This window comes from Odontesthes bonariensis, chromosome 2, assembly GCF_027942865.1.
Source record: "Odontesthes bonariensis isolate fOdoBon6 chromosome 2, fOdoBon6.hap1, whole genome shotgun sequence".
NCBI lineage: Eukaryota > Metazoa > Chordata > Actinopteri > Atheriniformes > Atherinopsidae > Odontesthes > Odontesthes bonariensis.
The window spans coordinates 42,381,741-42,394,791 of record NC_134507.1 but is presented as its reverse complement, the minus strand read 5'-3'; the positions used below and the strand labels follow the sequence as shown (position 1 = coordinate 42,394,791).

The window sequence follows — 13,051 nt, the reverse complement described above, 5'->3', positions numbered from 1 at the left end:
AACCACAGAGTCTCTCTTTACCTGGGGTGGTCGGATTGGGCAAGTGGAGATGAGGTGTCCGATCTCCCCGCAGTAAAGGCATCTCCCTTCTCGGATTTGGCGTTCTCTTTCCGCCTGTGTGAGCCGAGCTCTGCCCAACTCCATGGGTTCCTCTCCTCCGGCAGGAGGCGGAGTGAGGGGATGAACGGGTGGAGATCCGTGTGCGGGTGACCGTGGGGAAGGACGAGAGGGTTGGAAAAAAGCGGGCGAGCGTTGGTGTTCTCCCCGATGGGCCTTTAACTCCTGCAACCGGTTGTCCGTCCGAACCGCGAGGGTGATTAGCGAATCCACATCCGCAGGGAGGTCCAACGGGAGAAGTAGTTCTTGGATGGGAACAGCCAGTTCCTTCAGGAAGACGTCATACAGCGCCCGATCGTTCCAGCCGCTCTCCACCGCCAGAGTTCGGAAACGGATGGCGAAGTCGCAAACAGTCTCCCGACCTTGTTTGAGACCGCTTAGCTCCCTCGCCTTCTGCCGCTCCGCGGTAACGGGGTCGAATACCTTGCGCAGAGCTTCTTTAAACGCCTGGTGGGAGCTGCAAAGTGGAGACTTTCTGTCCCACTCTGCCCTGGCCCATGCCTTAGCTCTCCCGGTCAGGTGCGTCATCATGTAGCCGACCTTGTGGAGATCGGTGGGATACTGGAGCGGGTTGAGAGCAAAATGCAACTCACAGTCACTGATGAATGCTCTGCTCAAGCCGACCTCTCCAGAGAATCGCTCCGGGGAAGCCAGCCGAATACTGGCACCGTAGTTGGGGGGAGAGGGCTGAGGCGCAGGTGCGGGTGCGGCCGCTGCAGGTGCATCTTTGTCGAGGTGCCCCAGGACTTGCTGCAGCTGGCTGGCAAGCCGATCCATCCGGCCAGAGACGGCGGTCTGGAAAGCCAGCTGACTCCGGGCGAGGCTGTCGACCCCCTGGCCAAGCGTAGCCATCTGCTCCTCCTGCCGAGTAAGGCGATCGCTCTGGGAAGAGAGAGCCTCGGACAAAAGCTCGGATCCTGCTGCGTCCATTCTGGCCAGTGTGTACTGTCAGGACCAGAGAATGGAGGACGCAGATGCAAGAGGTTTAATTCCAAGACTTTTATTTGAGGCAGCAGATCGACCAGTTCCTCGTGAGAGAAACTAAAATGGGCTATGAAATATTACTCTAAGAATATACTTTCCAAATGTGGAGAAGTATATCTATATAAAAATGATCAAAAATCAAAATCACTCCACTAGCGGAGGAGAAAACAAAAGACCATGAAACTTTACTTTTAAACTAAATGTCACTCCTACTGAGGAGGAAAACAAAAGACCCTCTCCTAGAAATCGGAGGAAATATACTATGAAAATTTTACAAACGAAAAGGCCACTCCACTCTGGAGGGAAAACAAAAAGGCTATAAGAAAAATTAACTCTGTAGCTCCTACAGGTTCTATATTATCAAACTTACTCTGGGAAAAACAAAATCACTCTTACGAGGAAAAATACCACTGGGAACTCGGAACTCGGAAACGGGCTTGGGAAAAACGCTAGGATGATGCGCTATACTGGGACAGATACAACACACTGGCACAAGACAGGGGGAGACGCAGACTCTTAAGCACACCGGGGTAATGGGAAACAGGTGGAATCATTCATACCACAATCAGACTGGAACACGAGAGGAAGGGCAAGTGACCTGGAACGAGAGGGAAGTTAATCTTTCAAAATAAAACAGGAAATGACGAAACAATACATGAAACGAGACAAAAACCCAACTTAACCTCACCACGGTGTGACACTGTACAAGACACTTAAAGGGGAACTCCGGGGCATTTGAAGCGCAGTCCCATTGCTAGAGGTTGTCAAATACTGACAGTAGGACATAGACTGGTGCAAATCGGCGCTCCCTGTGCGGCGATTGCGCTGTTTGCGCAGCCTTTCATGCTAGCCAAATACGTGGTGGCCGAGGGGCAAATTCTAAACCTTCCATGTAAAACAACAACTTGCACACTGCAGAAACATCACACCACTTTATAAACCATCCGACAATAAAGTCACAAGCCTTACCATCAAAATCATATGCATGGTTCTTACATTACTGGCATGGGGACGTTACAAAACAACTTTATAAACAGCATGTCACTTACCGGTTGTCGGTATGCTCGGGCAAAGCCCAAAACAGTCAATGGACGATACTCCCATATCCAAAGCACTTATCTTCTCTAGAAAAACTGCGTTCAAGTATTTAAAACATTACAACAATATTGTTGTAATGTTTTAAATGTTGTTTTACGTGGAAGGTTTAGAATTTGCCCCTTGACCACCACGTATTTGGCTAGCATGACAGGCTGCGCAAACAGGGCAATCGCCGCACAGGGAGCGCCGATTTGCACCAGTCTGTGTCCTACTGTCAGTATTTGACAACCTCTAGCAATTGGATTGCTCTTCAAATGCCCCGGAGTTCCCCTTTAAAACCATCATCACCATCGTCAGGAATAGTTACAGGATCTTAATTTCTTGGCATATTTCATTCAAGATTATTTTACTGTTACTATACAACAATTTAATAAGCCCTAGCCACTGTCCTAGTCTGACCAGTTGTCATATTTCCAAGTGAGTAATTGTATGGCATGATACACATAACGGTGATTTGACAAAGGAAAACCTGCAAGGAGGAAAATCCTTATGCTGATATTCATGTTCTCTGCATATTGTAACAGATAAGTTTCATGAGAAGGGATAAGAGTTTTGCATTTTGAGACTTTTACTGAACACTGTAAAGACTCCACTGCCTTTACGACCTCAGTCCGCTCTTAACTGGCTTGGATCCACAAGACTACAAGTAATTCAGAGACCTTGCTGGAGCGGTACCAAAATATTAAAGTCAGTATGGGGTACTGGAATCGCTTTTACGAGCTATCCAGTCCCTGTATAACCATGATGTGTCCGCATTCCGCAAGTTCATACTCCTTTACAGTGCGTGTTGGACTCCGCCAGGGCTGCATCTTGTCACCAATCCTGTTTGTGATTTTCATGGACAGGATCTTGAGATGTAGTCATGGGAGAGGAGGGCGTCTGGGTTTGGAACCTCAGGGTCGCATCTCTGCTTTTTGCAGATGATGTGGCTCTGTTGGCTTCTTCAAGCCGAGACCTTCAGCGCACACTGGAGCAGTTCGCAGCTCAGTTTGAAATAGTCGGGATGAGAGTCATACAAGCCATACTTCTCAATTGGAAAAAAGGTGGAATGCTCTCTCAAGGTTGGGGATGAGTCCCTGCCTCAGGTAGAGGAGTTTAAGTATCTCGGGATCTTGCTCATGATTGACGGCAGGTTGGAGCGGGAGATGCACAGACGGACTGGGGCTTTGTCAGCAGTAATGAGGGCGCTGCTCTAGTCCCTTGTGGTAAAGAGGGAGCTGAGCCGGAAGGCAAAGCTTTCAATTTACTGGTCTATCTTTGTTCCTACCTTCACCTATGGTCACGAGATCTGGGTAGTGACCGAAAGAATAATATCACGGATACAAGCGGCTGTAAGGGTTTTCACATCCGGAAGGAGCTCAGAGTAAAGCTGCTGCTCCTCTGCATCGAAAGGAGTAAGCTGAGGTAGTTCGATTATCTGCTTAGGATGCCTCCTGGTTGCCTAACTTTGGAGGTTTCCTGGGCAAATGCAACTAAGCAGAGGCCCTGGGGCAGACCCAGAACTCGTTGGATGGATTATATATCCCTTATGGCCTGGGAATGCCTTGGGATCCCCCAGGAAGAGCTGGAGAGTCTCACTGGGGAGAGCGATCTCTGCGTTTCTCTCTATTTCCTCTGCGACCTGATTTTGGACAAGTGGAAAACAATGGATGTGTTTACTGTAGACTGAATAGTACGGTCCACATTTACAAATTACTGCAGGCAGATGTGCTACATTTAAGCAATATTCCAAAGTCACACTGGTGTACCTACTTTAAAAATTTAGTGACAATGACACAAAATTCAGCCGTCTGAACGAAAGACCAATTCTCAAAAAGAGCAATTCAATTTATACAAGCTTACATGGAAGTTGAAGTATCTAAAAAGGCAACATTGGCACTTTCTATTGCTTTCAACAATATTGGAAGTAGGGGGGTCACGTGATGGCGCCGAGCAAGATGGCTGCTTAGGTTGGAGGCTGCGGCACCGTCGGTTAATATTTTGTGTGAACATATATCCATCTGCAATTTTTCACAGTATTTTTTTTTCACAAGTTGCCGTTTGTAAGCCTCTCCCACTACCGATATGCCAAATTCCCGGAAAAACGAAAATGCGTCTCAACAACAGCTAAGCACCAGGGCTACCGCTAGCTCAAAAGCTGATCGGGCCTCTCCTGTGTCTCCAGCTCGGGAGGCCGTGGATGAGTCCATCTCTACCGCCGAAATATCAGACGACCAAACGAAAATCCTGAATGATCAAGCCACACACTTTGCTGACATCCGTAAGGATGTGTCGGAAACGAGAAGGGCTGTTGAGGCGATGGAGGGCAAGCTAGCCGACATGCTGACCAGGATAAGTAGTGCGGAGACTCGTCTGGATATGCTCGAGGAGGTGGAGAGACAGCGTTGTGACTCGCCCCCGGCTACGGCTTCTGAGGTTGAAAAGCTGAACGCCAAGCTAACGGAGTACGAGGATCGAGAGAGGCGAGTAAATCTACGTATTTATGGTTTCCCGGAACGCGTTGAAGAAAAAGATGCCATATCGTTTTTGAGGGCTACTCTCCCCGAAATCCTTCATGCTGACTTCGAAGGGGGCCTGGACTTGGAGCGTGCTCATCGCTCTCTACTACCAGCTAAGCCCGGAGATCCGCCGAGGCCCTTCATCGTGCGGTTCCTGAGGTTTCAACAGAAGGAGCGGGTGAGACAACTTGCGAGAGATATGGGAGACGTCCGCTGGCAGAACCAGAGGATAAGCTTCTATCAAGACTTCTCCAAGGCCACGCAGGAGCGCCGACACTCCTTCCTGGAGTGTAAACGTCTGCTTCACTCAGCCAAAATACCGTTTGGCATCGGCTATCCTGCTGTGCTGTCATTCACAACGCCGAACGGGACAAAGCATCGTTTCGATGATCCTAAGAAGGCTTTGCAATGCATCAAAAACCTTTAACTGATCCAGGCCTTGCACTTTAATGGACACCCCCCCATTTTTTGCACCTTACAGAGTGACTTGGGTAAGACGATGACAGTCATTTATATGAAAGTTTTTGGGTTTATACCACTGGTAGTTGGAGACGTGTCATTACACCACTACCTATAACCTACCTCGTAGCATGGGTCCACTACTTTATCCTTTGTTTATTGTCTCTGTTGCTGTTGTTATAGCATTGTGCTTTATTATATCATTTATAGATCATGCGCGTATTATTAACGGGTAGGCATTATTATTTATTTATTTACTTATTTTTGTTTTTATTAATCATTATTATTTATTTATTTACTTAGTTATTTATTTATTTATGATTTTTTTTTTTTTCCTATGCCCAGGTCTCAAGTCATGTTTGTTTGTTCAATATGTGTGTGTGTGGGGGGGGGGTCATGTCCGGAGTTGCTATGGTCTACTAAATGTGTGCTATTTTGTTATAAGGCAGATGTGTTAAGGCTGGTGAAAATGCTAACACTGCTGTTTCGCCTTTTGATGGCTGATGGTGCCGCTGCCACACCTGGGTAGCCAGAAACTCTTAGTTTCTTGAGTTAGTTTATCCAGTTTTGGATTATCAGGAAGGTTTGATAGTTTTTAGCTTCCTCACCTTCCTCGCTTTCCTTTGCCCTTTTGGGTATTTTCAATGTTTTTTTGTGTCTTTTCTGGTTTTGAGGTGTTTTTCTTTTCTGGATCCAGACTTCTCTCTCTCTGCTGTAGGGGCAACTCCATTTTTTATGTCACTATTTTTCCCTGTATATGACAGCTCTCAATTTCATTTCAGTCAATGCCAGGGGGCTTAACATTCCACATAAAAGAACCACTGTACTTGAATTTCTCCGTAAGAAAAATATTGACTTTGCTATGATTCAGGAATCACATTTGCTGCGCAAAGATGTGGGCCGATTAGCCAATAAGTTTTATCACTCTATTGCAACATCATCTGCTGCTACAAAATGCAAAGGGGTAGCGGTACTGTGTAAACGCAAACTTAAATTTGATTTGATTGACACTTGGGCAGATGATGCGGGTCGGATAGCCATTGCCAAGATTCGCATGGATGGGAAGAATATTGCACTCATTTCTGCTTATGCACCTAATGCATTTGATGTCACTTTTTTTGAACTGTTAACTAAATCTTTGCTTGATCTCACAGGATTTCATTTAGTCCTAGGTGCAGATTTTAACGCGGTGTGGGACAGCAGCATGGACAGAACAGGTGTCTTTGAGACTAGGGACCAACGTCTTTCATCTGAGGCTTTGCGCCAGTGGGCAACCGACACAGGCATGGTCGATATTTGGCGTATGTTAAACCCCTCTTTAAAAGATTTTTCTTTTTACTCAGGGAGACATAAATCCTTTTCGAGGTTAGATTTTATCTTTGCCTCAAATGATTTATTTCAAAACATTCAAAACGCACATTATATTCCAGTTACCTGGTCTGATCACAAACCAATATATTGTTCAGTTACGGTTCGTCCGTCTTCCACTTAGGCCCCTAGGTGGCGTTTCAATTCTTCTTTACTACGAGATAAATCCTTTAGAGATCAGTTTGAAACCAATTTTAGCGAATTTTTAGGGTTTAATGTCGGCTCTGTTTCGGATCCAAGGATACTTTGGGAGGCGGTGAAGGGCTTTATTAGGAGCTACACCACTCTATATGCTTCAACACGAAACAAGGAACGTGCAGCCAAATTGGAAGCTTTAGAATTAAAATTTTCGACCCTTGATGCTGCCTTGCAGCATAATTTTAGCGCTTACACAGCTTTACAGAAGGAACTGACTAAAAAAGAGATCAACGCTCTCCTGAAGCGCCGCTCAGAATTTCTCATGCACAAGACAAGGCAAACTTACTATTTTAACTCTTCGAAACCCAGTCATCTATTAGCAATGAAACTTCGGACGGATGAGCACTTTGCTGATATTTTTTGCATTAAAGATAAAGATGGCATTATACAATGTGACTCGAAAAAGGTAAATGCTTCTTTTGCCTCCTTTTATCAAGAGTTATATAATTCGGAAAGTAATTTTGACAAGAATGTCTGCAATGATTTTTTAAACAACATTAAACTACCCCGCCTTAGTAACGATGACTCTGCAAAGCTAGATGACTCTATCACACTACAGGAATGTGAGGCAGCTGTTAGGGAGATGCGTAAAGGTAAATCGCCAGGGCCGGACGGTATTCCACCTGAATTCTACCTCACCTTTTGGCCCCTGATCGGCCCGCTGTTAGTGGACATGATCCAATATTCAATCAGAGTGGGTTCTTTTTCCAGGGATGTTAATTCTGCATTAATCTCACTGCTGCTCAAAAAGGGAAAGGATCCAGTAGAGTGCTCCAGCTACAGGCCTCTCTCGCTTTTGAATGCAGATTTGAAAATTTTTGCGAAAATACTGGCTCGGCGGCTCCAGGGTCATATGACGGACTTGGTTCATAGCGACCAAACAGGATTTATAAAGTCTAGACTTGCCACGGATAATGTTAGAAGACTACTTCACGTTATAGATGGTGCTCAGAACTTAAAGTCTCCTGCTGCTGTCCTTTCACTTGATGCGATGAAGGCCTTTGACCGCCTGGAGTGGCCCTTTCTGTGGTCAGTGCTCGAGTTCATGGGGTTTGGCTTGTCATTTATTAATATGATCAAGGTTCTGTACAGTAACCCGACTGCTGTAGTGCTGACAGGTAAAACTAGCTCTCCTCCCTTTGCTATTTCAAGAGGTTCAAGACAAGGCTGCCCTCTCAGTCCTCTGTTGTTCGCCCTTTCTCTCGAGCCTTTGGCACAAGCTATCCGCAGCTCACCCACAATCTCTCCAATTTCTATTAGAGGAATACACCATCACGTATCACTGTACGCTGATGATGTTTTATTGTATATGAACAATCCGGTACAATGTATTCCACATGTGTTATCAACTTTTGAACATTATGGCAAGCTTTCAGGTTTCAAGATAAATTGGCAGAAATCTGCTTTGCTACCTTTAAATCAGGCTATGTGTAATGTTCCCATCCCTGCATCTATTCCGATCACTAAAAACTTTATTTATTTGGGGATAGATATTTCTTCTTCTGTACAGACGATAATTAATAACAATTTTTGTAATACACTTAACAAAGTGATGGCGGATCTGGACAGGTGGTCTAACCTGCCTAATTCACTCCGTGGTAGGATAGCCATAATTAAAATGAATATTTTGCCCAGAGTAAACTTTGTTAGCTCGATGCTCCCCCTTCCCCCGCCCCCTCAATATTGGAACAAATTACAGTCAGCAATAACTAAATTTCTTTGGCATGGCAAACGACCTCGCATTAAACTTACCACAATGCAGCGAGAGAGGCAGGCCGGCGGCCTGTCTCTCCCGAACTTTAAGTTTTATGGGTGGGCCTTCACACTTAGACCTCTCCTTACCTGGTTCCAACTTGATGCTCGGGTGTCATGGCGAGCTATGGAGGAGCAGATAATAGCGCCATACTCTTTCGTTAACTTTCTACATTCTAACATATCACTCCATTGCTGTCGTTTGAGATTTGGCCCTTTGATTTCGTATTTGTTGTCGGTATGGAGGAGTGTGGAGAAATTAGTGGGATGTCCTGTTTGGGGCCCACATTCTCCAATATTTAAAAATGACAGATTGATGATTGGTGGTCATCCTATTTGTTTTCCTGATTGGGAAAAAAATAATATTTGTACACTTGGTGATATTTATGGGGAGGAGGGATTGTTTACGTTTCAAAGCATATGTATAAAATATAATGTCCCGCGCACCTCCTTTTTCTTTTATTTGCAGCTGAGATCGGCTTTAAAAGAGATTGGTGTCCCTGTACAGGGCCCTCTCACACCACATCCGCTTCATACATTGTTCCACTCTGTGGGGAGCACGAGGGGCTTTGTATCAAAACTTTATTGGTTTTTGTTAAAGCATGCTTACAGTCCCCTGGCATTGGACGCGACGTGGAGGAGAGATGTTCCAGATCTGGACCCTGCATTTGACTGGGATAAAGTGTGGATTGGTGTGGGCTTGGCATCCAGAAACCCTGACCACCAGCAAATACATTACAATTATATACATAGGGTTCATTTAACTCCTAGGAAGCTTCATTTAATGAAGGTTATTAATGATCCTGTGTGTACTCTCTGTTCTTCCAAAGTGGTTGGCACGTATTTCCATATGTTTTGGGAGTGTACCCCAGTGGCTGATTTCTGGAAGATGGTGGCCACTAACCTCTCTAAGCTGTTTGATGTCAGTTTGCCCTGTTCGCCCGCCACACTTATTTTTAATGATTTGTCAAGGTTAGGCTTAGCATTAGACAAGAGAAAAGCTTTGTTGGCTGGACTTACGGCCGCAAAAAAACTAGTCGCTACACGCTGGAAACCTCCTCATTTACTATCTCGTCGTGTTTGGGTTTTAACATATATGGATATCACTTATTTGGAGTTGTCGACAGCTAGGGTCCACGGGGCTAAAGAGTCAGCGATAGAGGCTTGGCTTTCACTCTTATCAATCCTCCGTGGATTACAGATGAAAGCATATCTTATAATCTATTTTTGTAATTCACATGTGCCTGTCTATATTCTTTTGTAGAAATAAAATAAAAAATTGATAAAAAAAAAAAAAAAAAACAATATTGGAAGTATACTTCTCCTCAAATCTGGCTTGGTCATCCGGCTGAAGCTTACGGCACTAAGAGATTAACCACTTGAGTTAAACTATTGTGAATGAGAAGAGCAATGAAAGAAAACAAACAAAGGTAATGTACTTACTTATTCAGCCCGCCGTGAATATTATTATTCAGTTTGGCTTATAGCTACACAGAAGGAAAAACACAAGTCAGGTTCCGTCAGAGGTGACAGGGGTGACAATGTAGAAATTGAGTGCAGGCCTAGAGGGAAGTACAGAAAGAGATAGTGCAGTAGTGGGGGTGGGGAAGTATAACTTATAACTCATTTCATGTGCTGAGAATGCTTAACAAAATCAATTTTAGATGTGTGTTCGCTGCAATACTTAAATTTTCCTCTTTACTTTGGTAATACTTCAAGAGCACTGAATACAAAAGTAAATATCTTGCAATGACTAAAAAACTGATAATTTTCATTGTTTCTGCAGATAAAGGGGCCAATGGATCACAGTAACTTTGATATTTTCCCACCTGACACAGAAGAGCCTCCTGATGAGCTGTCTGGTTGGGATAAAGACTTCTGAGGACTCACTTTTCGATCAAAAAGACTTCAAGCGCCAACAGGGAATCTCCTGCATTAGCAAGTTCATTTCTAAAAAGATTTAGATGAGCCTGCTTAGATAATGTGCTTTGAAAAAATAATGTTCAGGCTGCTAGATTTATAGGCTGTAAAATGCCAAAAAAAGCATAATAACTGTCAGATTAGATAGATAGAGTCTGTCAAACACTGTCTTCCAATAAGAGCGCGTCTGTGTTTTCTGCTTCTGCAGTGTGTTGTAGTAGAACAGCTTAGCCTCGAACACTGTTTAATATACCAGCACAATGTTAAAAGTTTATGAAAGTGTCACAAGAGGAACAATTGCCAGCTTTAACAAGTTAAAAAGTATATTTCAAGACTGGGCTGTTGATGATGAATTACATATATGACACTCAACTAGGACACAAATAGCTGTTTGGACCTAATTGGTTAGGTGGTTGCATTAAACACTATACCAAAAATCTCTAAGGCCAGAATCATCTCTAAGGTTGTGGTTACTGTTGTTGTTCTATCTGATCATTTCTGTATATTGTATCAAAGTACCATTTGTGTAAACACAAATATTCAGAGTCAGAAGTCAAATATTGAATCAGACTTTTTCTTCCTTTCTTAACAGTTTAAGTTAAGGAGCTTATTCAGTTCTAAGCTTACAAGGGTTATTGACACTGGTTTACCCATTGAACAAAAGGTCATTTCCACGAAGAAAAGAAAAAAACTCAACATTGTTGGTGAAAACTAACCTCCAGGTTTGCTGCTGCTGACAAATTAGCAAATCCTTCAGTGCCAGTAGTCTCTAAATGTTTGTTTACAAAAGCCTGCAAATACTTTGCCTCTTTTTTTCACAGACAAAAATTTGAACATTATGCAGCCTACAAATGCCTCCATTATAGCACCTGGAAATACAGTCCCTCCTTCAACAAAAATCCAAGTTGAATATGATAACATTTTCTCCAATCCGGATTTAACAATGAAAAGACAACACCTGAGAGCCTCAACTTGCTGTCTAGCGTCTGCTAAATGCGTAAACATAAACATAGATATTTTGCTAACAAATGTTTCCAGTTACTTAGCTTTAGACTTCCTACATTTTGTTAATACATTTCTTCTGTCAGTTATCTTTCCACAGGCTGCAGTCACCAAACCGTATTTCCCCAAATAACAACCAGGACTCTTTTAAAAGCTGGGTATACCAAAGATCAAAATATTCCTCCGATACCACTTTTATTTAATCAACTTGGCAAAGTCACACAAGGGATTTTGATTTGATAGTGCAGTAAGTGTTAAGAGTATAGTTACAGTTAGACAAGCTAATGGCTCCTTAGTCTGTTCGCTACTTTGTTTATTCAACTTGATGGCCGAACAATGAGGTGTATCTCAAAAATTCAGCACAAAAGTCAAATGTTGTCAAGGTATTTGGGGCAAAAGGTGAAAAACACAACAGCGATGTTTTGCATGCAGGAAAATGTAAAACTTTTTATGTAAAAGGTTCCACATTGTCATACTAACAACAACTGCCTGACTTCAACACTGGTCTACCTCTAATGAATAGCTCAATCCCTCAGCCTAAATTTGAGGAATGCATTCCTTACTTATTTCTGATGATTGCTGTTAAATGACAAGTGTGTGGCATATTCAGTTGTGTTGCCCGGTTTGTGAGGTGTACATACACTAAAGCTAAGAAAAGCAAAGTTCAGAACAGATAAATAATGTTCCTTGAAGCCACATTAATTATGTCGTTATGGAGTCAAACCTGAATCTTCACAGCTACATCAAGTCAGTTTCAAAGTGAAAGGGAAAGATACTTAAATAATTTAATGAGTAATGTCTGAAAGTTATTTAGAGAGACTGGTACATACATTTATATTAAGTCGAAGTAATTAGTGTAACAGTGAATTTACTGGTCTGCCTCAGAGATCTATCAGAAAGCTGTAGCTGATTCAGAATGCTGCTACTGGAGTCCTCACTAAGGCCAGAAAGGTGGATTGTATCACTTGAGTTCTGAGGTTTCAACACTGGTGTCTTGTCCATCAATACGTTTAATTTGAAATTATTGCTATTATTTTGTAAAGCTTTTGTAATTTAGGGTCAAGATACATTTGAGATCCTCTGGTATGATATGAACTTTCCAATCATTTTTGTTTACCTAAAACAGGTGTATTTTATGTATGTTTTTTTCCCAGATTTTAATGCCTCTTTCAGTTTGTATGCACAATGTATGGGGAATAACACTACAGAAAACTGCAGAAAATCTCTGTCAGTTATTTTTGTATGGATCAAAAATGATGACTTTTCACTTTTCCACTGCATTTAATTAACTGAGCTAAAATAAAATTACTATGAAACATTGAGTATTTTTTTGTTATTTATTGAGGCTCTTTGAATCGTTCTATTTTTTACACATTGTAATAAATACACATTTGCTCACCAGGTGTGAGTGAAACCTGTATGCTGTGCAAAAAAGAAAAAAAAAAGGTTGGAAATCCTTGTCAAACATTGTTCTGTTCACCCACCCAGGGTGCAGCAGCGGTGATACCCTTTATCACAAATCAACAACTAAAGCAAAAACATCAACTGAATTTGAGAACCCTTACATTTTCTGAGAGGAAGGACGATCAGTCCAACAACTGATCTGCTTTTGTAACTAGGTGAATTCAGCAGTAGGTGTAATGCCACAGTGGGTT

General features: G+C 42.9%; 1 protein-coding gene across 4 annotated transcripts in view; it reads left to right on the top strand.

Moving 5' to 3' along the window:
* prkg2l (protein kinase cGMP-dependent 2, like) overlaps positions 1 to 12,685 on the top strand; it is a 67,907-nt gene extending 55,222 nt beyond the window's left edge. For 2 of the 4 annotated variants that reach the window (XM_075481894.1, XM_075481863.1), the window contains one exon: positions 10,261 to 12,685. In XM_075481894.1, coding sequence (XP_075338009.1) covers positions 10,261 to 10,356 — 96 coding nt within the window. In that variant the 3' untranslated portion in view covers positions 10,357 to 12,685. The remainder of the gene's footprint in view (positions 1 to 10,260) is intronic. The other 2 variants (XM_075481875.1, XM_075481884.1) reach the window with 2 other exon arrangements.
* Positions 12,686 to 13,051: the final 366 nt, after the last annotated feature.